Genomic DNA, 27,752 nt, shown 5'->3' on the forward strand with positions numbered 1-27,752 from the left:
ATCCTTTATTTCTCCTTAGTTTTCAATCATCTTTTACATACATTTATTACTGTAACAGCTGCAGACTTCCTTTGTCCTAGTAAAACACTTGCTCTAACAGCTTTTATATCCTGCCAAGCTCATCCAGTTACCACCATAGTAAAATAACATCTCAAATACCAAGAAAACAGGTAGAATGCAATCTGGAGAGACCTACATAGTTAGAAATGCAAGGAAGAGTGCAGACTTAAAGCAGTATCTACCCATCAGCAAGAAACGAAGCGGATTTCAGTGGGGCTGCCTGTCTTCCAGACCATCCAGGTTATCTCTGAACTCCCAAGAAAAAGCAGCATGTGGACTAGGTGTTTTTACCACAGCTTTCTAAGTTCATCTCTCTCCCACAGAATGACAAAACGGTTGAAATGGGAAGGGACCTGCAGAGGTCTTTTTGTCCAACCCTCCTGTTCGTCACTTAAAGACAGGTGCCCAGAAGCATGTCCAGATGTTCCGCATCTGTAAGCCCTTGCAGACTTGCATCCAACTAGTACAAGCACACACAGTATCCCTTACATTTCTTTTTCAGTAAATACCCTTCTTTACAATCTGTTCAAGATATATGGATTCTTTTCTAAAATATCACGTTTTCAATATTCTGAAATAACAGAACTTCAAGTGACTGCTTCCTATCTTTTGAGTTTGGGCAATTGCAATGGATCCTTCTCTTTGCAGAAAGAAGGCAGACAGAGGACCTACTTCTCTGTAGACATTTCCAAGCCCCAGGTTTCTCCCTTTCATCACACAACTGCAGCTCAATCTATCACCCAGGTAGGAAGGACTCCAGAAGTGGAAATTGTCTGTCTGTATTAAGAATAGCAATCTCATCCTCCTCACTGAATGCACAGTTTGCTCCTGTCCTAGCAGTTGTTTTGTTTTAAAAGCAGTCTTCACCTGCATCCTCACCGATATTGATTCCTCCATCAAAGCTCAGGACTACTGACAATGAAATGAAGCAGCTTCCGTATAGGAAAAGTTGTATTTACAGTTTTATTTAGCAGAGTTAAAGAGCAAACAATATTAACACTGTTGTTGAAAAGTGTTTTTACCCAGAGTTGCCAAGATCTGCAAGTTATTGAACAGAAATACCGGGCATAAGGCAATAATCCTGACCAACCATTAGAGATCACCCTATTCCCAAAGAGCAGAGCTGATAAAGGCGGTAGAAAATTTAGATTGATTGACTCCATTTCCAAAAGTTAGACAGAGGTGATGAAAAGAGGTGTTCCACTCTCGAGTGTATCTTTAACATCTGCAGATGGAGGAATTTCTAAAGCACACAAAATGTAAAGATGATTCCTGTTTCCAAGGAAACATTCAGTGCTTTGAATCCAAGAATGCTATGTCCATACACAGTGGTCAGTACACGACTATGGCAACACATAGATGGTAAAAGATTAAAAACAGGATTAGAATTTTTTCCATTCTACGTCATCAGGAGGATTAACTTCCACCTTCCTTTTACCAACATCAGACCAGTTGGTGCTCAGAACTGTGCCTCCAGACTCCATCTGTAATTTGAGAGAAAGCTTATTTAGTTTGCTAGAGGAATTCTAGCAATATAAAACCACATGTCTTATGGCACATTAACAATTTCTACAAAAACAGGAAGAATTTAATTTTCATGTAGCAAGAATTACTCAGGAATTCTGTGTACATATAGATTAAAATCTGACAAAGATATCAATCCATAATCTTCACTCCAACATGAATTTAATGGGTACTGCACACAATGAGATGTTTCTTCATCAACCAGAACCTTTTGAAGGGTCAGAGACTACTTAGAAGCAATTAGGAGGAATCTGAGTCTTGGACCTACGGTAAATCTCCAAACTGCATACGAGCCAAAACATGTTACTTTCCTTGATATCATCATCTGAAGCAAGAGATCAGTGACAAAGCACAACCTTGGACTTAGTCACATTCAGTAATGTGTAACACTGTAGCTTCCAGTAAGACTTGCTGTACCAGTACCTCTAACAGAACCACAGCCATTCATTATAGGCTGAAGGTTTTGGTAGCTAGAAGCTTCCTAACTGATGCAAAGTTTAGTAAATCAAGTCAGTGCACAGGAGGAACACAGTTCTTCAGAGAAAAAGAATAATGACTTACAAATGATTTGTTCATGGCACGTTTCACTTCATCTGTACCATCTGAATAAATTTGCTGGAAGAGTTTATTTAAAGCTGCATCTCCTTCTAACTTCTCATTCTTTTCCTCCTCTTTAATTTCAACTACGAGTTTGTCCCAGTTCCTTGTATAATGAGAGGACGATGGATATAAGTGCTGGGTATCTGAAAACAGAAAGTTAACTAATTATTTTCTCATGACTTTTAGAGCTGTAGAGGACACAGACACATATGTATCTGATGAATCAGAGATGGAAACGGAACATGAATCTGTAAATGCAGATTCCTCCTTACTGATATCGACACTGCGGTAACAAAAAGAAAGGAAGCGAAGAAATGCCAGAGACTACGTTCAGCACCTGTGAAAGTTAAAGAGTTACATAATATAATTATCCAATAAAAATAAAATGCTGGACAACAGGTACACAGATTAAAGTCAAAAGGAAATATTAGCAGAGACCAGAAGAAAAACCACAGAAGACACAAAAGAAACCCAAACCAACAGCCTAGAGTCATAGGAAAATATGACCTAAAATTAAATAGCTGAATTGATAAATTAGGAAATTCAGATCCCCTCAAAGACTGTTAATCTGTCTTGAAAAGCTGAAAAACTATTAACTTCCAAGACAGATTGAATACTTAAGTAAATAATACTTAATTATTTACACAATAATAGAGGCATAAAATTGGACAGAACTGCCAAAGTGGCCAAAACAGATAAGCCCTGAGAAACTATCCTTAACAATCCATCAGATTAAAGGAAGTTACAACTAAATTTAACATCTAAATTTCAGCAGTGTCCTACAGATTTTTTCTGTCAATTCTTGGCAGTAAAATCAAGACCATTAGGCTTCTCATTGTAAATATCAAGCTGTGATCTTATTAACAATATTTATCACCAACAAATACTCTCAACAACTACAAGCAACTTAATATTAATACACCATTTAATATTTCAGAGTACAAACCTGGCGTAAATTGCTTTAATTTAGGAGAATCTCCCTGGCCCTCCAGCTTCTCCCATCTTACAGCCTCTGGCTTCTTCATTTTTATCTCAATCTACAAAACAAAGAACTACTTAATCCAAACAGCAAACAGTTCTGCCAAATAGTTCCAATGCAGTTGGATCCTGTAGCTGTAAGAAAACACATACATAAACAGAAACACACTCTATACTTCAGTAAAGAGTGCCTACAAGATCACAGTATCACAGTATCACCAAGGATGAAGTTAGGTGACTTCAAGTCACTTGTCAATTAAGCTTTTATGTGGCTGCATTGCTCTTGTATCAGACTTCTACCTTTTTGTGTAGTGCCACTTAACTTTCTTTTGCTTACACTCGGTTCCTTTTGTAAAGCATGGCATCCCAAAGTAACAACCACTCCCAATATCTCAACACTGCTGGGCATCAAGGTATTGTATTTCAAGCATCTCTTTCTTACCTATCACAGTATCATCAGGGTTGGAAGAGACCTCACAGATCATCAAGTCCAACCCTTTACCACAGAGCTCAAGGCTAGACCATGGCACCAAGTGCCACGTCCAACCTTGCCTTGAACAGCTCCAGGGACGGCGACTCCACCACCTCCCCGGGCAGCCCATTCCAGTGTCCAATGACTCTCTCAGTGAAGTCGGCTGTAATCATCAGATAGCACATTGGAAGGACTACAAAATCCAACTTTATCTAGGTTTACATTTAGTCCATCAAAAAAAACATGTATTTGATGTGTAGGAGACAAACCAGAGAAGTGCCCTGGAACTATGCAGATCTTCCTATTGGAGAAACTCAGTAGCTGTATTCAATTGATTTAATGAACAGACTGATATGGAGAAAACTGTCTGGTGTTCACTGGCAAATCTGGCAATTAAAAATGGATATGGCTGCAATCAACATAGGAGGGAAAAAAAATCACATATGCCATGCCCTACTCAACTACACATAGTCTCTTTAGACAACCACATCCAAACTTTTTTGTTGGTGGTTTTCTTTTTTTTTGTAATTAATTTCATCCTTTCATTACAGGTTTACAAAGTTATAAAACAATGTCTGCAAAACAAGGACTGTTACTGTAATGAAATTCCAAATGACAAATTCATTCAAGAAAATGTCATGAAGTTCATATGAAGCTATTCACTAACCAGTATCAGTGCTTTCTAAAGGTTGGCAGTTATTTGTGAACAGCTCAGCAGAAGCCAGCACTTAGTTCTACCTAAAGCCAACATAACCTGGGGATCCCTGTAGACCCAAGAACAAAGGCACCACTGTAAAAGCTAACCCCAGAGATCCTAACGGCAAGCTTCTTGCACAGCATCATGTCAATTTGAAATGTGAACTTTATTTACTTCATTCTTCAAATTAGTCACTGGTAAGCAAAAGACCAGAGATACCTTATAAAAACAAAGATAGGAGCTTATTTAAGTTTCAAAGCTTCCAGTGTTTGCAGTCATGCTGTATTTTAAGCATAAGAATATTCGATTATGATTGCTTCTATTTCCTTGTTGTTTTCCCCTGGGGAAGCTACCACTTCCCTAGACAAGTTTAAATACTTCTTTTTCCACCACTAACTTGTGCTAACTAAGAATAATAAAAAGTTTAAGACATGAGGCACACAATGCACTAAGAGCCAGGAAAGAGTTTCATTAAGTTTGAAAATCCATCATTCACATGTGTTTACTTTTCCACGTCCTCCATCTGTTGGATTGACAATGTTTTAGCAAATTTACAAGTAACAAATTGATAAGCATCAAAGTATCAGCTTTTAAAACAGTGAAAGTTACAGAAGAAAACATAATCAAAAAATTCTGTATTACTCTAGTTGCTCAACCCATCTCTAGAGGCATGTATTCACCCCACAGTTTAATATTGAAATCCATAAGGATGCAGAGATTTCACGCTGAAAATATACAGAAGTAGCATTCAAATTGTGCCAATAATCACTAAAAAAGACTTTGGAAACTACCAAAAAAGTTATTTTTTGAACCCAGACTTAAAAAACCTAATGCTCTGTGATTAGCTTAAGGAAGACAAACAATATTTGTCTATCTATAGATAAGACAAAACAAGTAGTTTCGTGATTGCCAGAACTACCAGTGTGGGTTTTCTTTTCCTCAACTGATTTGGATCTCACGAGTCAAACATTTTAGTTAATTAGTCACTTACAGAGGCACTAATTAGTTACAAGTGAAACACTGACTATTAATTAAAGGTAAAAAAAACCCACTTGTGTGTCTGTTTCTTATGTAACTCTTGTCAATCTGAGGAAGGTGTATTTCAATTAAGTTGCACAGGTAAACAGAAGAGGCCCTAAGATTTTATACTCCAATTATGAACACGCCCTACCTTTTATGTTTTACTTTAAACAGAAAAAAAGAGGGCTAAACACATAATACTGACACTGCTAAACCCTCTATCTCCTCAGTTTCTCTACTGTTTGCTCTTCCTTTGTCATGTCCTCCTACCCTTCCCCTTCATGCTTTCCACCAGTATCTTTCAGTATTGTAAATAGAGGTTATTTCATGCAATGACCTCTGATGCAATTGTAACATGTGATATGAGCATGGACATTTTTCCTCTCAGAACACAGTCCTTCTCAATAAACCCTTATAGAGGCCTTTGGCTATTCAGAGTACTCTGCCCACACATATAAAGAAGTACATAGGGAAGATCTTTACTTTTGCTGCTCCAGCAATCCCCCTCTCCTTTTTTCAATCTGCTAGTTCTTACACCTTCCCCTCTGAAACTGTCCTTACATCAGGACTACATGACAAACATCCCTAAGGAAAAGGAAATGCTACAAACTAATTCCCAAGGCAAGAGCAGATTTCTTCAATCTAAACCATTTCAACCCTGCCAAGCTAGAAGTAGAGACAGCTGAAGACTGAATGCATTCACAACGTGATTAAACTTCTACCGCATATACTCCATCCACTTCAAGTGAAGTTACTCATTAGGCAAACAGGCAGGCAGGAGCAAAACTTGGGAAATCATTAGCTTCATACCACTGCACCACCACACTTTGCAAAAACACAAAGCTACACAATTCTGCTTGTGAAGGCCCATATGCCTTCAACTTGAGAGCTTTATTTGATCTGAGGAGAAACAACTTTGCGAGTTCCAATTACACGCACAAGTGGCAATAGATGCATTTTAATGAACATCTTAAAGCAGACACTGATAGCTATCACAAAGAAAAGCAACAGATCACTACAGACATTTGTGTCATACCTAACACACAAGAACTGTTAGCTTTTGCCTTTCCTTCAGAAATTCAGTACTCAGGCAACAGAAATACATCACTTTGCCAATCACTTTGATTTCACATTTATATTCCATAGAATGTATGCCTGTGTGCCTCTTACCAGCTTTAGAATAAAAGACAGGAAAATTCCACAGCAAATTAAATGCTTTCCATGCATTTAAGGACAAGTTTAATTCTTCAGCCTCAATTTGTGCCTTATGCCATGCAGCTACTTGACCACCTAGGTAACCCTCCACTAGGACTTGCCCCACCATGTTAGTGCCCTTCTGGTTCTAACACATAAATAATCCACTTTCTGTTGTAATTTTTAAGTTTGTGGTATTTGGGGCCCAAAATGAGCACAGCAGAAAGGAAAATGGAACTCTGACAGAGCAATTCATGCACTACTCTTTTGAAATACTGCCTTGAGAGAAAGCTACCCCTCTGAGAAGAGGGTCAAATGGGGGATTTATCATCTAGAGAAAAATCCATCTGTAGTGAAAGGATACAGATAAGTTTCTACTCACAACATTTTCTAGTCATAGAAGTAATTGATTTTTTTTAACACCTGTCAGATTTAGACAAGTTTGTTTGCAGCTTAACCCAAGTGCTAGCTATCAGAAAGATGCCACAGCATTGCTCTCAGAAACTATTCTAAACTAGTGTAAGAACACAGACTTTACTTGGCATTTAATCTGGTTTTAAGAATAACTACACATAAACACAGAATTAGTTAACCAACATTTCTTTTCTAGGTAGAAGCTTATTGTTAAAAAGCCCAACCTCTGATGAGCTGGATTTCACTTGAACTTGTGTTCTGAGACAAATGTTGCCAGTCTAACAGAGAAATGTGAAAAAGGGAAAGAACTTTTACCTTCCACCCCACAAGAAGATTCTGGTGTAAAGTACACTATTAGTACTTCTACACAAGTTACAAGGTTTTGTAAAAGAATTTTGACTCTTATATTTTACAATCCATGCTAAGTTAAACTACCACTGGCCAATTTGTGTCAAGCTCTGATCAAATGGATGAAGAAAATCACAACTGGCAAAGCCTAGCAGTAGTTCAGCCATTGATTTTAATATGCATCAAAAAAAAACTCTTTTAGGTTCTGAAGTTTTCACAGTATCACAGTATCATCAGGGTTGGAAGAGACCTCACAGATCATCAAGTCCAACCCTTTACCACAGAGCTCAAGGCTAGACCATGGCACCAAGTGCCACGTCCAGTCCTGCCTTGAACAGCTCCAGGGACGGCGACTCCACCACCTCCCCGGGCAGCCCACTCCAGTGTCCAATGACTCTCTCAGTGAAGAACTTTCTCCTCACAAGGATTCAAGGTTTCCAATCAACTACTTAGTTGTTTACTGAACTACAAACTGCCTAGATGAATTCTAAGTATTTTGAGTTGTCATTTTGCAATCACCTCATGTAGTTTGTCACCTAAATATAAGAGTAGGACGAAAATCACACTATCTTCTGAAAATACATGACCCATTTGAACTTGCCTCTAAGATCACATTCACACACAGTTTTGGTATCCTACTTAAGTCATAGACCTTCTCTATATCACTTATACTCTTAATTCCAAGATCTTTGGTCCATGATTTTAAACAAAACATACTGATGAAAATAACTCTACACTGTTATTTGAAAAAAACAACACAAAAACAGAATTACAGAACCTTAAGAGGTTGGAAGGGACCTCCAGAGATCATTGAGTGCAACCTCCCTGCCAAGGCAGGATCAGCTACGGTAGTTTGCCCAGGAACACATCCAGGTGGGTTTTGAAAGTCTCCAGAGAAGGAAGCTCCACAACCTTTCTGGACAGCCTGTTCCAGCGCTCCAACACCCTCACTGTAAAGAAGTTTATCCTTGTGTGAAGCCTTCTATGTTCCAGTTTGTAGCCACTGCTTCTTGTCTTATTGGTACGCATCAACAAAAAGAGAATGGCTCCTTCCACTTGACACCCATCCCTCAGATATCTCTACATATGGATAAGATCTCCTGTGCGTCTTCTCTTCTCCAGACTAAACAGCCTCAGGTGTCTCAGTCTCTCTTTGTAGGGGAGATGCTCAAGTGCCAAACCATCCCTGTGGCTCTCTTACAGCAAACAACAAAAAAGCCAACCAACAACAACCAATAACCCACCTAAACAACAAAAACACAAAGTAAACTCATAACTATGAAGTTTACTCTCTACTGAACATACTGCAGCAGAAGACATATACCACACACCTTTTGGTTTCTTTGCTGGTTATGTACTGTGGAGAGCTGAGTGCAAAAAGGTCAATTTCTATCTCACTGATATTACACAACTACTAGTGAATATTAGTAATTTTAAAGAAGGAGCTAGTACAGATAATTTAGGTATCCTAAAGCTCTTTGTCACTGAAACCTCAACAGAAACCGTATTTCTTAAATCCAACCTCAACATAAACTGTATTTCTTAAATCCAACCTCAACACAAACCATATCTCTTAAATCCATCTTCACAAGAAAATCTCTTATGCATATTTTCCTTTTATTTAGATAAAGCATGAGAACTGACTTTTATGTGTTTAAAATATAGTTATCAGAATACTAACAAGTTTAAATTTGCCCCACACCCATCTGCATTCATGAAGAAAACAAAACAAGATGACAATTACTCCAAGCTAACTTAATATCATGCCAGTCATTGGGAAGTTTTCTTTATGATCTAGCCAGAAAATTGCCCTAACTAGCTCTGTCTTAGGAGCTGCAAGAAGTATCCAACTCTGATCTTAAATGTCAGTTCATAATTTATAGAAAACAAGCACTGGGAGAGCAGAGAACTCAGCATTCATGTGTCTGTAAGCCCTTTAATGAAAATATCTGAAACAAGAAAGTTTACTGCAATGGTAAGAATCAACTTCAGTTAAAATAAATTTGTTCCTCTGTTTATCTATTTGTGTACATTTCCCTCTGAATAGAAGCTCTCATGACAGTCCAAGAGTGTGTGAAATGGTTTCGCTCTTTGCCCTTTCCTCTCTGTTTAGTAACAGGCATCAATGTACTTTTCCAGTAAGTTGCACAGAGGATTTCAGAGCTTGCAAGGCAGTATGGCTGTTTGAGGAAAAGAAACATTCCACTTATGCATACTACCATATTCTTGGCATGAAGCTGCTGAGAAAGTGCTTCTACCTCAGACATCCCCTTTCAGTAATAAATGTCAACTGTAAAACAGGCTAAGGATTTCTAACACCTCTCCTGTTTGCAGCACAAGTTTGATCTCTAAAGGACAGCTCTTAGGTAAAGAAATTGCTTTCTCAAGTGACTCTAACATGCTGCAAGTCATTGCTTGTATAAAGCCCAAAGCACTAAAACCAGTGAACTAACAGCTATTGTCGCCAGTCTCTCTGTAGATTCAAGAGCAGAAGGGAAGAAAACAAGACAGCACTAGTTCAAGCTTCCTTCAAGTTCATAAGCATGTGTTAGAAACATATGTAATCCTCCTTCTTCTCATCTAAGGCCCACAGAGAAGGAAACCCTGAGCCACCTAGAATGCAACAGAAGACCCAGTGAAACTGCTCACATTACAGAAGTTTCCAACGAAGCACGGCAGCATACTCCCCCAGAATCCTAAATACACTGCCTGGTTCAGAGCACACGGGAGAAAAGAAAGCAAGGCTGACTGTGTAAAAAGAACTGTTTCAGAACATTGCAAGTCCTTACACTATTTGTGTATTTCTATTTTCCTATCACACATTCTAGACAGAGATGGATCAAGTGGTTTTGTCTCAAACACATTTAGTCACTCACTTAAGTATTTAGGCCTTTTCCCTTTTATAAAGGGAACACAATGACGTTATGCACACTGAGCTATAAAATAACTGCACACAGGCGATTTTCAACGAGCAAACTTGGTCCAGCCTTTGCATGTTGGCTCCCTCTTCTGGAAAGAAATTCAAAACCAAGTAGCATCACTAAAGCTATCTACCTCCCGTTGAACGCTGAAGGCAACCTGTACTTTTGGTGTAACACTTTTACCAACACACAATTGAGGACGACTACCAAAATACACCAAATCCTACCTACTGCATACAAAACCATGTTGCACACAAAGACTAAAGCAGCTTCCATTTGTATGACACAAGCCTTACATTTACCTTGTGCTTTTTGGAGTTGCTATTACTTCTTGCTTGATCTGATTACAAGGTCTTTGACAAAGAAGTATAACCAGTAACATCAAGTGATCTAGTTGTGCTAGTTGGACTCTATCATCTGTACTGTTCACATACAAAGAAAAGAGGTATGCATATATTGCATTCCTTCAAGAAGAGAGCTCGACACAGCTGCACTTAGCATCCTCTCACATAAACGTCAAGTTGAGGCCTCAGAGCACCAGAGTGACGCACTGAACTCCACCAGGTTAATTGTAGGTAACATGTGACTAAATGTGAACAGGAGAGATAATCAGCCCAAAGCTGAATTTGGCAGTAGCAAAAGATATTAAATAAACTTCTGAATTAAGTAAAAAAATACCTCTAAGCATGGCAGTAAAACATATAGCCAGTATGAAAGTAATCTGTAAAACTCTTCACAAGTGGAGACTATATAATGCATAAAGAAAGAAATTAAGATATCTCAAAACTGGCCTTTATCCACACATTATGCTGTTCTTGAGTTGATGTCAAGTGTTTTCTAGCTCTCAGCTTGAAGTCAAAAGCCTGCTAATTATGAACACTAGTTTGCTTTTGCTCATACCTTTCAAATACTTACCTATTCTACCTCTGTACCACTTGCTAGTTCTGGTCTTCTCCAAACAGGGACTTTTTATCACAGATCTAGACACAGCATGGATTTATTACAAGGTATAATTTCTATTTCACTGCTAGGAAATAAACAATTCTTGAGGTACCAGTTGCATTTTTCACCACTGTTAATATTCCTTACCAAACCAATCCCAGAGTAATTCTGTCTGGCTCTTTGCACTTACTTTAGAATCTATAATTCTGCAAATACAATTAAGGATATTTTCTTCTCCTGAATGTGTACCTTTACCTTTATTCCTTTGCAATTGCCACGTGATGTTGAATTTCAAGCAGTACTGAGAAATCCCTCTCCAGTTTCCCTTAGTTACCAAGCACACACAGGACTATTTTACTAACTGTTGTTACATCCTCCATCCATTACATTTATTAGCTTTAGGAAGTTCATTGGAAACCTGGGCTATCCACTACCTAATCTGTCCATGTGTTCCATTCCTTTCTCCTATACTCTCTCATGCTGTTGGAAAAGAAAGAGCAGTGAAAATGTCACGATGCTAATGGTAACATGTCTTGCCCATTCAATGCAGCAGTATAAAAACAAGCAGTGTGAACACATGCAGTTTTTCTCATCTGAAATTATTAACTCACAGGAACAGATCTGTTCCTAACCCATGGAGACATTATTTCCTTAAGAGTGCGTAGAACAAAGTTTATGTAATTGGTAAGATGAGATTATGTCTTTCTTTAGAAGTGCTTACAAAAGGACTTCATGTAAATGGTACAGAACAATTTGCAAAGGCTTTGAGAAGTTCTAAGTAGTAAGACAGCTTATTCAAACTAGTAACTCCATGCTTTCCATACCACTCACAAGAACAAAGCACATATACAAAACTTAAGAAATCTGAATTTCTCATATTCAAACACTAAGGCTGCATCATTCCCCTAAAGTCCTTAACGTTTTTCAAAGTGATTATATTTTAAGCCTTTAAAGAAGTTTTTGCATACTTAGCACAGATATGCTTTTACTTTTTTCCTTCAGCCAGATGCCATCTGCTGGTCGGAATCAGAATTAGCTGGGGCATTATTGAAATTGTATTCCTTCATAGGTGTCCTTAAACTATTCTTTCTGCAAATAGAAGACGACGTTGAAGCACTGACTTCTGCTACTAGAAAGTCTTCTGTGATATCTCTTACCCTGCTTCATCACAAAAATATTCTCTCCTAATCAACGAGGAATAGAAACATTTGAAAAAAAAACCAAAATATTTACAATTCAGACATAACTGAACACAACTAAAGCTTTCACATCACTTAAGGAAACTCGGCCTAAATGAGATTAGGCCAGCTCTTAGAGATTATTTCAGATTAAACCAGGGTAGAGTTGATAGCATAGGAAAAGGAGGTTCATGTTAACAGCACTCAGTAGCATGCCAATGCTTCATAGAAGTGATTGTAGAAACTTCAAGGCAAATGAAAAGCATAACACAAGATAGACAGCACCATAAAACAAGCAGTACCTCGCAACTACTCCTCCTGTCACCTAAGGTCCATGCCCATTCCACTCGATTTTATACAAACACTAACAGACCCACAGATCTACAGCCTTTCAGCTTTTCAGTTCCCAACCCACCACAATATGTTATGGCAGATCATGATGAGAAAACACATTGAGTTGGAATGGGCCCCTAAAGGGCATCTTGTCCAGCCCAAGATGAGTAAGCAGGGACATCTGTAACTGGATCTGGTTGGTCAGAGCCCCAGGTTTGACCCTGAGTGTGTCCAGGTACGAGACCTCCATCCAGTCACTGACCAGTTTCTTAATTTTCTCTATCTGTAGTATAGAAGAAACAAAGCTGAGCGAGAAGCATTCTCTCACACCATGTGCTTCTTCAAACATCTGCAAGCAAGTACTATTTCCAGGAACAGCATGGAATACACTGTCTTGAAAAGCCAAGAACAGTTAACCATATGGTTAACTTTCACCAGGCAAGAAGTCACGAAAGCATAAAGAGTATTTCAACACTGAAATCTTCGAAGTCTGACTTTTATTTCTGGGCACACAAAGGTAACAGTGCTTCACAAGGCAATAGTAGCTCCTCAAAGTTTAGTAAAAAAGGTGTTCATACTCTAATATCTGAATTGTAAGAGTGAAGACCATAATCTTCCTTCTACAGCACAAGTAATATTCCCAACTGTCATCTGCACTTCAATAAGCAGCAGTGTATTACTATTTCTGAACTTGCCCTAGTATAGAAAGCCTGCCTAGCTGAAAGGCACCTTCAAGAAAGCAAAAGCATTTCTATATGAAAAGTGAGGTATTATGACCGTTGCAGAGAAACAACACAGCAGAAACACTTTTGACATCAGATACACAGTCAAAGAGATAATTTACACTTTAAGAAGCTTACCTTTGTTGAAAGCACTTTGAATGTACTTTGCTCTGGCACTATAGAATGATGAAGAACAAGCTTTAAGTTGTAGTCTTCACCTGATGGAAGCCTCACTGATGCATCCATCTGTTAACAATTGAAAACACCTTTGGTCACCTTTGAGAGCAATTTTCCATTTCCAAGTAAAAGACTGTCATTTGGCACTAAGATTAAGTGATTAAATTAATGGCCCTTCACTAGGGCACTTAAAGCATCAGGTGTTAGAATTTCAGACAACACCATCATATTACTGCATTATGGAACAAGGTGTTGCTAAAGTATACTAGAAAATGAGCAGGAGATTTAATTTCTTGGCCAGCAAGTACTCAAAAAGCCCATTATCTTGTCAGCTTGAGTTGCATGTTTTGGGGAAAGAATTATATGGCAAATGCAGTATCAGCACAGTAATCATGGAATATGAAAACAATTTGCTGTGTCCCTTCTAATACACACAAACTATGTGGCAAGCACTCATACAACTTTAACCATCTATAGCAAACAGGAACCACCAAGTTCATCTAGTAGTTCACGAAATATCAGCCAAGTTGTGAACAAGTTTGATTAGCAGTATTTGTAGCTAAATTAAACATGATCAGTACCACATGTAGTATTATGAGAAAGAAAGGAAGAAGTACTTCCTTGATGCTAAGAGACAGAAAACCCCACCCATTAACATTAGTTCTTTTGCTGTAATTGTCCTAAAGCAAGGTGTTACTCATCCATTACTATTATTACAATAACTTGTCTCTGCCATTCCTGCTCTAGATACATGTATACTCATTTTAGTCCGTATCACTTCTCCCACCCCTCCAAACACAGGCAGCTAAAACCCAGATGCTTCCTTCCCAGCATGCTTGCCACGCTATGCATGTGTATCAGTCCTACGGATGCTGCTGCGGCACTGGATCCCGTTTCACTGAATTGAGCACACATGCACACAGAGCATGACTGCACTTCAAAAAAAAGCTCTGACAGAAGACCACCTGAACCATTCTTTTCATGCTACTGCAGCAGATATATATTCACTGGTTTTAATTGACTACATCTTAGGGAATCTAGAGATGTATATCAACAACCAATATGAATCACCTCTCTCTCTGAGAACTGCACGCTAACATCATCCTTTTGCGCATTTTTGATCATTATGGTCACAATTACTTGAGATTCTGTTTGGTACCAGTCATATCTACAAAACAACGAGGAGAGAAAAAAAAAAGAGGACAAATTGACTGCAAAGAAATACAGAGAAGAATACCAAAAGCTGCAACAGTACCTTCTGTAGTTTAACAGTTTAACATGAGAGGAAAAAACCCATACAAAATTAGAATTCTTCCTCTAAAAGAGCAGCAATTACAGAACTGACAAGATCAGCAGTTTAAGAACAAAGAATCTTTTTTCATCAAGAAGCATATAAAATTAGGTAATTTTCTTAGTCAATTCCTAATACTGTTTGCCTTCAACAAATCAAATGGTACCTTTTAGTTTAGGATCTTACGTTTATCTCAAAGACATAACCTGTATTAGGAGCAATCAGGCTGTCTTTGAACTAAGCTCAGCATGAGAACTGGAAACAAAAGCCCAAATGCTTACTCCATTGCCCATTCTCCCAGTGAGGAATAATCCTCTGAAAGTACAATTCAGTCTGAACAGAAGTCACTACACTGAGAAATGCTTCAGTCAGACTGTCACGTTTTTAAAGTTAACCCAGAAGAATTTCTAGAGTCATGAGCTTGCTTCTCCAATTCCCAAGTCAAGGAATAGTCATATGTCAATGATTTTAATTCTCACAGTAAAGCTGAAGTCAACTTACTTGATCTTTGGTGGCAGAGGTTGCTGCTGTGTATTCTAGTTGAAGCATATTCCATTGGAAAGAAAGTTATGTCAGTGTAAGTGAAAATACACCATGAAGTACTTTTCAAAGACACTAGATCATTGTCATATCGATTGCTCCTCTTTACTTGATTTATGTATGAGCACTAACTTACAGGTGAAGCTCTTCACAGTTCTCCTATTTGTCCCATATTAGGAATAAGAAACTTCCAATTTATATTAAATGTTTAGATTATGTATTTTAGATATTTTATAAATAACAAAAGGCTCAGCTTTAATTAATTTTCTCTTTGGATAATAAGTATACCTGAAAGACAAACAGTGGCTACATCGCTCATGTAGAAATCATGAAGGAAACCCAAAAATAGATCTGAGGACTCAATGTACAACTTTTAAACTTAAAAAGCTTTTAACTGTAAGATTTGTCTTTACATACACCCACCCCATTTTCTCTACACTCTCCTCCTCTACCCTACTCTTAAAAGGAAACCCAAAAATAGATCTGAGGACTCAATGTACAACTTTTAAACTTAAAAAGCTTTTAACTGTAAGATTTGTCTTTACATACACCCACCCCATTTTCTCTACACTCTCCTCCTCTACCCTACTCTTAAAAGGTAGAAAATGGAAGTAACTGAAAGACAGAATAGAACATTCAACACTAATTAGAATTTTTTGTTTCAGGAAAGAAAACAAGGGGTGGAGAGAGGGGCAGCTCCAGGATTTCTGAAGACTTCCAATAATATCAGGAAACTGCAAGCTGAACAAGTTGCAGCAGAAAAAAGTCTGCTTACAGCACTTCAAAGTTACTTTCTAGCAGTCACAAGCAAGTTTGTAATGACAGAGTGAGCTGGTTATTTTGTAAATGAGGCTACAGATTGCAAGTCAGGAAGTTAAATTTCACTTCAGTAAGCGTACAACAGTTGTCTGATTTGTATGCCATTCCCAAGAGCTTTCAGGGTTCAGATTTTGTAATCTTGGTCTCAAATAAAAAAACACATGTTTAGGAGAAAAGGCAAATGCTTCAGAAATTCGTGAAATAGAAAAGATTATTTTTAAAGCCTGAAAGATGTAAGGAGTCACTGCAGCCTAAAAGCAAGCTCTAGTTTAACAAAGACATTGAAACAGTAAACATATCAAGGAAAACATCTTACCACTTCTGTCTGTGATCCTGCAGAAAGAAAAAAGTTGCACTTTCAGGAAAAGACATATTGAACTTACAAAGCATACACTATTTCTAGCTTTCTTCAGTCACTCCAGACATGCCAGCTCTACCTCTAGTGTTTTGCTTTTATGACACTACTTCTTTTAATCAATCAGCAACTTGTGCAAAGGAACAACTGTAATCAGAACATGCTTTATATTAACAAAAGGAACACATCTTCCATTGCTTTCTCTTGCTTATCAGAAACCTATACAGACCTTTAACAAAAGCAACATTATGGCAAACAAAAGCTTTAAAAATCACTTCCTCAGAGTCTGTGTTAGGTTTATCAGCCCTCCATAGAAATAGCACAAAGTTCTCACCAAATCTGTATCTCATGCTAGGCAACCCAGTTGGGGAATGACATAGAAACTTGGCATAGAAAGTCACTCATATGATCTTAAACACACTGTAATACTGGGATCTAAACTATAGCTCAGTGTCTCTTCTAAATATTTTTCCTAGACTATTTCAAATCAAGTATGTTTGAAATGAAACACTGATTCCCTTCACTTACACATAATGTATATTGCTAAAAAGACATAAAGATTAACAACAAAAGAATATCCATTTGCAATGAAGAAATCAGAGTTGGGTTTTGTTGGCTTTTTTTCAGGTGTATAAGAAAAATTTTTAAATGGCTCAGGAAAGATGGGGATGAATACTCAGGATAAAAGAGGACAACCAAGCTGAAGCAGATAAAACACTGTAAAAAGTAATTATGACATTAGAGAAAAAAAGATGTGTTATAACTTCTCTGCTCTCTCAAGGAAAGAGAATTGCCACCAAAGAGAGCTCTTTGCAAACAAGATGGTGAATGGCAATCACTTTTCTGATTTCTTCAAATAAAAATAAACTTGGCAAAAAAATGCATCACAGAACAGAAATGTGTTCACTCCTATACACCAAAGGAGGGTTCTCCTCTATTTGGTTGTTAGCCCACAGCTCAAACTAGATTGTCTGAAGCTTAAATGGATACTCCTGACATAGCTAACTCCCACATTATAAAACCTAATAGTATGTTCCTCTGAATGTGAACTGTCAAAGTGTTCAGGATGTACACTGAGAGAAACAAGAGACAGGAAAACTGTGGATTTTTTTTTCTTAAATACATCTCTTTTGTTCTAAGTAAGAGGTAAGCTGTAAATCTTTGAAAAACATGACATAACTTCAAAGCACAGGGCATATCAAATTCCTTATCAAGTAAATGTGTTTTTTCTTACCATTTAGTGTTTCTTCACATCTTTTAATCCAAATAGTAAAGGTATCATCTACATCTACGAGACATCAAACACAGTAACATTAAAACTTCAAGCACTACATGTACTGCACAAAGACCAACTCCTCCCAATTGCCACATCCATCCCAGACACACAGCAATTTACTACAAAAAAGGTATTATCTCTGATTACCTTCTTGTAACCTGTCCTTCTAGTTAAGCTTTAATTATTTTTATACAACTCCATTATTTAACACTGGTTTATTTAATGAACTTCAAATTAATTTGTAGGACACTATATTTTTGTCTGAACTGACCCAAATACACTACTGCTTTTCTCTCAGCTTAACTCCTGTGTAAATGCTTGGAAAGTGACAAACACCAAGTATTTTCTTCTGGTAGTTTCACACAAACTTTACTGTAAACACATCTAAAGTTCCAGGTATGTTAAATAGGCATCAATTCCACCCTCGGGGAAGTTTAGTGAGACGTTGATGTTCTAGGAAACAAGCTCCCCAGATAGAAATTAATTCACTAGAAAATAGCTCAAAAGTTAGCAGTGTAATGACAACATAATCATGTTATTTCAACTAAATTCACAGAAAAAAATTAGATTCTTTCAGTCAGGAAAGCAGAGGGGTGTCAGTGTTAATGACCAAATATTAAGAATAACTAAAATGATCTTTTTACAGGGTTGAAGAGGCTCAACAGAAGAGTTCCCAACAGACATGCAACACAAAATGTGACTCCACCGCAGCTAGGCAAAGCATGCATCCCAGTCCCTTTAACTGCAGATTTTAAGGTGCATCTTAAATCATTACCCAACTCAAGCTGTTTCTTCTTCCCTTTTCTTCTACCATCAGTTATCTTCAAAGTTATCTAAATTGTAAGCTACATGACATTAATCTCTCAGATGTTAAGACAAGAAAGCAAATAATAACATGGTTGTCCTGACATTACAATACAATCAGTCACCGACTGATTCAGACTCTTTTATGCTCCTAGAAGGAAGATACCTATCAGAGTTCTGCTAGGGGATCCAAGGGCTGCCTTCAATTACCTAATGTGTACTTAATGCATTCAGATGACTGACTGCAGAATGTCCTCAAATGTACATGGGGAAGAAGGAGGAGACAAAGGACTCAAGATACAGAAAAGTTAGTTCTGATTAGATAGCAGAAAACTGTTCACTAGGAGAGGTGGAACAATGCATTAGACTCCCCAGGGAAGCCGTGGAAGCTTCTGTCTCAGAGGTACTTGGAAATCAACAGTAGGACCCAGGTAAGCACATGCAAGTTTACTGCTTTTGGCCAGAGTTGTCCTGTAACTTAAATCAATATTTTCAAACTTTGCACCTGTACTTAGCATGCCAACCCACTGCACAGAACTTGGAGTTTGATGCAAAAGAGCATCTTTTTGTGCTCTGAACTGCATTATCTTCTCAAGTGTTTTACCAACATCTTCTATTAATAACTTCCTAGCTCAGAAAACCCAACCAGGTCTTCCATATAATGAAAATCTACTGCCAGGATGCAAGAGGAGTACCTACTAAGTTTGTTCCTTTAAAAAACTGTCACATTCATCTTTACTAAATTTACTAAGTGGTAAGAGCAAATAAAACCAAGAAAATTTGAGCTTAATTCTGCTAAATCTGCTCAACATTTTGAATCCTAACAGATTACATTGGTTCTTCAATATAAGGCAAATTAGTAAACTCCAAAAATACATGCACATCTGGTCTCATGACTGACTGAAAGGAATATTGCTTCCTAATGCCATTTTATAGAGAAAGAAAAAAAACCCCACAGACACTGTGCACATTAAACCATTCACTACACCAAGTTTTATTTAGATATCCGTGTAGGTGGGTAATGGGAAGCTTGCTGTGATAACCTGGGCCTCTCAGTCCTATCAGTAATGAGCACAAGTATTAGTTCACTACTGTTAGCATTCCAGATTAAGATACAGAACAACCTCCACACCATAAAGTCACAGAACGTGTCCTGGTGCACTTCTGCCCCCTGGCGTGGCAAAGAAACCAGCCTCGCCAGCAGAGCACATCTCTGACAGCAACAACTCAAGTCTTTTATCACCTGCTTAGTGGTATGCAGCAAATTTTCCCTCTGTGCTTTGTTCACGTTGTACCAGCTGCATTTAACTGGAAGTTAATTGTTTTGCCTTAATGCTTATGCTCACAATTGTTTTCACCCGAGAAAAACATTTCAGCAAACATTTCATAGAACTGAAAAGGCAAATTCTGTTACTGACACACACTTGCCAGCAAATTCAGTAATCTATGGAAGAGAGTACACTAAAAATGTTTTGGGTTTTTTTCAGGCATTTAAGAGACTCCTCATCTCACAGCAGGTCACAATATTTTGCAATGAGATAGGGGAAGCAAAGCAGAAGCTGTCTTCAGATGACAGAGTAATCAGGAAGGACTGGGAAGTTTCAGAAACACTTCAGCTAAGCAATCAGCAAAACAATGGAAAATTAAATTCAAACGGATAGAAGTCATGCAGTTCAACATAGGAAAAAGCTGTGCTGCATTCAGGGATTCTGAACTAGCTAATATGATCCCAGTAGCTAAAAAAAAATATCTGCAGCTCTATCTGCTGTTGCAGCCTACAGCTTAAGTAGCATGTGAGGATAAACAGAATGAAACAAGGGCAATCCTCTGGGTGGAGATTTTGCATGTAATCTGTATTTCGAACAATTTCAACTGACAAACTAGAAAGGTTACAAAATCTCTGTACATAAAAAGCCTCAAATTGATAATGGTTGCTTGGGATGGGGCAAGAATTAAAAAAAGATTCATCATTCAATACAGCAGTGATGAGTTTGACTTCTACAGCTTTCCTTATGAGTTAGGTGACTTCATACATCTTCAGTGGAAAGAATTACTTCCTTTCACAGGCAGATACCAAACAGAGAACTTGGCTAGACTGCAAAGATATAATTGTCCTTCTACTGTACAGGCTGGAGAAGACTACCTAGTTATGCAGACTACCAAAACTGAAAGCTCTTGGAAATGTCTTTTATTTCAACTCCTGTTCTAGAGCAGGCTAAGCTGACAACTAGCACCTTGCTGCAGTTTCACTGCATCGCCCTTCTACTACCATTACCTCCAACACTGCTCTGCTGCTTCACTTCTGCTGGCTTCAGCACTCAGACCCTTCACTGGGCCATTTTCAGCACATTAATCCAGGGAAGGAAATACTTGTACAACAGCAGCTTTCTGCAGAGTTAATGCATTGAAAGAAGCTATGCAAGCACATGAGTAGGAAAGAGCATAATTGCTTGAAAGCAAGCCTACAATCCCATGAAACTTTGCTTTTGAACAGGAGGATCAGACTGTTTATCTGGGAGAGGCAAAGTAATTAAATATCTGTTAAGCTTTCTTGTCCCAGCTACTGGCACAGGTAAGACAACACACTAGACAGTGACAATGCTTTTCACATTAGTGCATTCTGCTCTGTGCAACCTTTCAGGGTGCTTATTTATACTTTCCTTCTGCTGTTGGGGATGACAGGGTTTTATTTAAAAGAGGGGATAGAGAAGAAAGGAGTCACAACCATCTTCCAAGTTTTGTGGTGTACTTCCCTGTCTTCTACTAAGGCTTTCTGTATTAAATGATTCCCTCCTGATCCTAGCCAGGTTTCAAAAAGCTCTAATTGCCTCCAAACCAAGAAATGCCCAAGTGCAGACAGGAAGCCAACACTAAACATAATAAATATACCTCTGGAATTAAATGATATGTAATGTGTAAACATAAAGAGAAAAGTATTCACTTTGAGGGTGGCAGACCACTGGAACAGGCTGCCCAGAAAGGTGGTGGAAGCTCCATCTCTGGAGACATTCAAAACCTCTCAGTGTATGTTCCTGTGTGATATACTCTAGGTGACCATGCTCCAGCATGGGAGTTGGACTAGATGATCTTCAGAGGTCCCTCCCAAACACTACCATACTGTGAGGTAAAAATCGATTTTGAATGCCCATCAAGTCTTATGTTCTTTCTAAAGACCAGTCTATCAAACAGTTCAAGAAGAAATCACATCTATGTGTGTAACAAGCCTGTTCTGTTCAGAAACTTTTCCATGACACTGAATGCCACATTATTCCCACCATTCATTTGCAAGACCTCCAGGAAGCAGGAAAACACTCCTCACCACAGAATTATTTTGGTTGGAACAGGTCTTTAAAACTGCCAAGTCCAACTAAGTGGAATGTTGACTTGCCCTTGGGTGTCTGCATCCCCATAGGTACTGCTGCTGGGAAAGGGGATCCCTAAGACTCCCTTTCCCACATGGGGAACAGTGGAAAATGAAGCAGCCCTTTGCTCTGCCTAACCAATTGCCGTATCATTGCTGTGTGATTTCAGTCTTTCCTGGTGGCTCCAGAAATAATTCCTGGCCAGCACAGAAAACTGTAATAGCTTTGGAGTGAAGTGCTACCCCATTTAGCTCAGATACAGGTTTGAAGCTTTTCTGTGTCTACAGAACAAGTCTTAGGAGAGGCTGAGAGAACTGGGATTGTTTAGCCTGGCAAAGAGGAGGGCGAGAGGAAACCTTATTGCTCTCCACAACTATGTGGAAGGAGGTTGTAGTGAGGTGGGTGTTGGTTTCTTCTCTCAAGTAACTAGTGATAGAAAGGAAATGGCCTCAAGTTGTGGCAGGGGAGGCACAGATTGGGTATGAAGAAAAATTTCTTGACTGAAAGAGTGGTCAGTCACTGGAATAGGCTGCTCAGGAAGCACCCCTGGATGTGTGAAAAAAATAAATGTGTAGACATGACACCTCAGGACGTTATCTAGAGGGAATGGTGGTGCTGGGTTGATGGTTGGACATGACCTATCTTAAACATACTTTCCAACTTAAAAAAAAATCTGGAATTTTGTGAAGAAAATTATTACTAGGAACCTCTGATATATGGGTTTAAGCAGTTTTACACCTTTTATGCAGCGATTGCATAAATCTTCAAAATTCTTGATCTTCACTTTTAATAACTTTGTGCTAGTTTGAAGCTAGCTAGAATGTTTTGGTGAGAAGGACTAGAGCATAGGCTGTGAAATCAAAACAATGTTTTTTCTCATTAGCAAAGAGTACTGTGCACGTAAAGAACTGTAGTACTTACTGTCCAATCTCTGTCCCGCTCTGAACGATTCCAACGCAGATGCATAGTTTTTAATATGATATTCACCTAACCTGACACAAACAAACCAAAACATACAGAAACAATAATTACTAATCCATATTCTGAAGAGCATGACATCCTTCATTCACATTCTATACTAGTTAAAATTACACATGTATGAATTTAAATCACCAAAGAGGCTTGGTTTTCTAATCATTAGGATGTTAAAACAATCACCCCTAAATTAATTGCTTCTTATAACCACAGCTTTATCACAGATACAAGCAGTATGGCACGAAATTTATTCTTTCAATACTGAAGAACACTTGTACAGTGCCATAATCCAAACAACAGTATTGCCCCAGAGATTATCATAATATCCACAGAACACAATATACAATGCATACCCTTTTCTAAGAAGTGCTACAGCATTACTGGGGTTGAGTTCTAGCGACTTCTTTGCATCTGCAACTGCATCTGTTGGAAATCAGATGGAAGATGAGAAATAAAATCATGTTACAAAAATCAGTGAATTCTGAAGTCTTATAACAGTTACATTTTCTTTAAAAAGTGTACTAAATTAGCTTTCTTAGCTTGCACACAAATCACAGCATTTGAATTACATCTAGTCAACCGCTATGGAAGAACCCTTCATGCAGATGTAGGACTCTATCTAATATGCAGCATAACTTTTGAAGTGGGAATCTGTTTGTTTTTTTTACTAGAAAGATAAAACAGATCTAATCTTAAGTTATCAGTTATCACACTCCTACCATGACAGGATTCTATCTCAACAAACAGAAGGATGGAAGACACTTAAAATACAACTTAAAATCTGTCTCAGAAAAAAAAGCTGCTAAGGTATCACTAAGATAAAATCAGATGAAAAACTAGAACTGCAGAGTACCTACTTCACTGGAAGTTTTGCAGAAACAAACCAATTAAAGACAAAGAAAACTATAAAATGATGCACTAACTTTAAAGTAGTATAATAAATTACAGACAATATTTTCTCTTATTACTATATTTGGCTTCAGATTGAAGACATCTTCTGTAAAGAATGTATTATAATACAATTTTAAGAGGATTCTCCATGGTGTCTGAAGATGTTACCAGCATATTTCTGTAGAAGAATATAAGCATAAGCCCGTTGGCAATAACATTCAGCATCATCTGGATTCTTCTCCAAAGCTGCTGTCAGTTCCTGTAAAAACACATAAGAAAAATAACAAATTAAATGGCACCTTGGAAGGCCTCATAAAAACACAGTACCAAACTCTGTCAACTAAGAGACATTTCAGAAGTATCCTAACTGGTATGACTGTTTACCTGTTGCTCAGTTCTCCTACATAAAGCTTAAATATCAGAGCCTGAAGTACAATGAACCTGCCAACTGCATCACATTCAAGCTTGTTTCTTACTAAGAAAGAAACAGGACTCTGAAATGACTTAAATGTGAAGGCTGTTGCACAGATGATCCTCTACTTCCTGAAGACCCTTCCACAATACTCAGGCCTGTTAGATTTGAGGAAGCACTGCAGTACTAGGAATTTGGAAGTCAACATACAGCATGGCAAAACACTTGCATGGGGATAACATGTTCAAAGCACTGCAACACACAGTTAAATGATATTGAGCATATACAACAATTCCAATTTATGCAGAGACAAAGGCAGCAGAACAGTAACTCTGCTAAGTTGACTTTTGCTCAGAATCTGGCATGTGGACATAGCTAAGATACCTAAATCTGCATAAGTATCAGTAGAGCACATCTGACAGCCTATGTTTCACCAAGTCAGGGAACAAGAAAGAGATGAAGGACTTTCCTTAGTTTTAAGTTCAGGTCACTGTCGTGCTCTGTTTACATCAACCAGGAGTGAAGTGGCCACAACAGCTTCTTTTAGCAGTAGCATGACTTCTTACTAGTGTTAGATATATAAATCTATACATAAGTATGGTATATGAACCTCCAGTCTTGGAAGTCGCTGAAGAAAGTGGCAGGCAGTAGATGATTGTAACTTAATCCAATTGTACCAATGCCCTCTGAAGATTTAAAATTGCTCAAAAGCCAAGTCATCATTACAGAAATACCCATGGCTGTAGGTATCCCCACAAGGGAAGGGCATGAGGTAACTCATACATAAAAATTGTTTCACATTATACTGAGAGGTGAAGTACAACTTTTGACCCTCAAAACCAAAGGAGGACTGACTGACACTGAATATTAGAGGCATTTCACAAGCAGTTGCTGCTGTGACCTATCACCTCTTACTCCAAACATTATTTCCTGTGATTTACACTGATGACAGAATCACTGCTTGGAACTTGCAGACAACATATGATCAGATTCTCCTACAGAACTAGCCCTGATCCCAGGAAAGTGAAGAAAAGCAAACCCAAGCATTGTCAACTATACAAAACTCTTCATTGACTTTGTCATCACATATGACACACACCCACAAAAGAAGTTACTCCTTCAACACAACTATTTGAGACGAAAGCCAAGTAATACTTAACCAGTATCATGAACTTCAGATGATGGACACTGGCAACTGTTACTTAAAACAACCTTAGACCTTTTTTTTGCAAACACCCAGTTATGTGTTTTCTACATATTTTGACTGTAAAGGCCCTTATCAAGCAACCAAACTGCATATCTAACTCCATGCTAACAGTATGAGTTTGCATGAATTAAAAGTGTTTAAAATTCATCAAAGGATTGACAGCTTTATCATGCAAACAGTATTTAAAGATGGGTAAGAATCTTTCAGATGTACCAGATTCACATGGAAAAAAAGCCTTAGTAAGCTATGCCAGAGCTAAAGGAATCAGGAGATCTGAGGGCACAGCACAGAAATGCCATACTAACTGGACAGAAGACCAGGCAGGCGTGGAAGCATTACACATCACTATTTACAGAGTACCGTGTCCCAGATTAAAATCATCAGGTACACAAGCTAAAAGACCACACCTAAGATCCTGTACACATTGTATACTACCTGTAGATCTAAGCTTCTAAATCAAGCTTCAAAATGCTATGCAGAACTATGGCATTTACCAGTTCAGAAATAATCTGTCTGCTCAATTCATTACTTTTATAAAAGGCTATAACAGTGACAACAGCAGTATTACTACATTAGATATTAAATATTGCCTATAGAATATTGTTTTGAAGCACTCAAGGTGTAAAGAAATGAAACCTAAACTAGAAAAATCAAATGGACTACATTAATAAGGGGGGGGGGGGGGGGGGGGATCATATTCTGATAGCACTAAGCCAAAAAACTTTTGGCACTGAGAGTATTTTGGTGCATCCCCCAACCAGAAACTTCTTTTTCCCCCAGATTTTCATCTAATTTTACTACATCAAATATATTTAGTTATTCTATACAGCCTTTCAGGTGTCATCCATCTTCTGAAAAGCTTTCACAAGCTGCAGGCTAAACCACAAAGATCTGTAAAACTCAGCTTTACCATTTCCTTTATGGAAAGATAATTTGGTATCATCTCATGTTTCTGCCACCTACTCTTTTCAAGCAGAACCACTTACATTTTCTCCCCTTCCAAGTATGTTAAATAGAAATTATATACCCACTCTCCAGTTCTGTCTTCTCATTACATCTGTTCTAAGCAAAAATAACCTCTCAAAGCACATTAATACAGCTTAGCAGGTAAAAATCACAGAATCCTTGAACAGGCCAGGTTGCAAGGGCCCTTGAAAGATGATCTCGTTCACCGTTTTGTGGGAAAGTGAACCCAGATGAGGTGATCCACTCTTTTCAGTCGTGGAAACTCCCAGTGATGAGGAGTCTATTATGTCTATGGGCAGGCTGTTCCAATGAATGACTTTTCCTCACGATAAGAAATTACACTTTTTGTTCAAGGCAAGGTTGGACGTGGCACTTGGTGCCATGGTCTAGCCTTGAGCTCTGTGGTAAAGGGTTGGACTTGATGATCTGTGAGGTCTCTTCCAACCCTGATGATACTGTGAAAAGCCAGTTCTGGTCCACACAATATAGAGAAAAAGGGGGAAGCAGATCAAGGCAGAACAAAAACTAACAAAGACTGAATAAATTTCTTCAATAAGCCCAGGACCTTTTCAAACAGCAATCGATTCAGTTATCTGAACTACCATATACCTAAACAAAAGAGAAAGTTAGTACAGTTTGGATTACGTTTTCCTTCTTTGCGACGCAGGTAGCACAAATACTTTGCCAGAACCGCACTGAACTTCTCTGTTGCCGGAATTCACAAGAGAGAGGCTTCCAAGCCCCCGGGCGCAGCAATAGCAACCACAGGACGCTTCGGCAGATCCCCCTCACCCCTAAGACCGGCAGGGTACTCTGCAGACCTCATCTCCCTCCAGCACCCCGACACTAACAGCTTGACAGGCCAGTAAACTTCAAACGCCTGAGAGGCAAGGCCTGCGCAGCCCCCGAACCCCCACCGGCCTGCCCGGCGACGGCCCTCACCTGCGCCGCTGTCTCCGGATCCCGGTCGACGTCCGCTTCTGAGAACCTACTGAGGGAAATAGAACGCCGTAAGAAAGCAAGGCAGGGGCGGGCGGAGGGGGAGCGGGGGCGGTTCGGCAGGGCCGAGGGAGGGAAGGCTCACCGCGGAGCCGCCGCCGCCATGCCGCCGGCCACCCCCAGGAAACTTCTGGAGCCGCCCAGCCACCCGCGCAACGAACGCCCAGGCCGCAGCCGCGCAAGGCCTGGCGGGAAGCACAGGAGCGCCCGGCCTGCAGGCCCCGCCCACGACGCTCCGGGCGGGGCGGGGCGGGCGCGGGCACCGGGGCGGGGCG

At 38.9% G+C, this 27,752-nt stretch overlaps 1 protein-coding gene across 2 annotated transcripts; it reads right to left on the minus strand.

The window, feature by feature from the left end:
• Positions 1–1,009: 1,009 nt before the first annotated feature.
• On the minus strand, positions 1,010–27,692 carry SUGT1 (SGT1 homolog, MIS12 kinetochore complex assembly cochaperone). Of its 2 annotated transcripts, none has more exons than XM_064174486.1 (13): positions 27,563–27,692; positions 27,421–27,466; positions 24,062–24,152; positions 23,356–23,425; positions 22,949–23,019; positions 17,820–17,873; positions 16,547–16,563; positions 15,373–15,407; positions 14,652–14,748; positions 13,542–13,649; positions 3,131–3,221; positions 2,146–2,327; positions 1,010–1,544 (listed from the first exon to the last, which is right to left on the minus strand). In XM_064174486.1, the coding sequence occupies exons 1-13, from the start codon at positions 27,580–27,582 to the stop codon at positions 1,443–1,445; spliced, it is 984 nt and encodes a 327-aa protein (XP_064030556.1). In that variant the 5' UTR covers positions 27,583–27,692; the 3' UTR covers positions 1,010–1,442. The 2 variants fall into 2 exon arrangements, with proteins under 2 accessions (XP_064030556.1, XP_064030549.1); XM_064174479.1 differs by having other exon boundaries at positions 27,421–27,469.
• Positions 27,693–27,752: the final 60 nt, after the last annotated feature.

This window comes from Pogoniulus pusillus, chromosome 3, assembly GCF_015220805.1.
Source record: "Pogoniulus pusillus isolate bPogPus1 chromosome 3, bPogPus1.pri, whole genome shotgun sequence".
In the NCBI taxonomy this organism is placed as follows: domain Eukaryota; kingdom Metazoa; phylum Chordata; class Aves; order Piciformes; family Lybiidae; genus Pogoniulus; species Pogoniulus pusillus.

Bases quoted from the DNA above. Each gene is read 5' to 3' on its own strand.
- SUGT1 (XM_064174479.1), bottom strand. From the start codon at position 27,582: ATGGCGGCGGCGGCTCCGCG. The intron at 27,470-27,562 runs GTGAGCCTTCCC...TATTTCCCTCAG, and splicing joins ATGGCGGCGGCGGCTCCGCG to TAGGTTCTCAGAAGCGGACG. The intron at 23,426-24,061 runs GTAACATCTTCA...GATTTCCAACAG, and splicing joins TCTTCTACAGAAATATGCTG to ATGCAGTTGCAGATGCAAAG.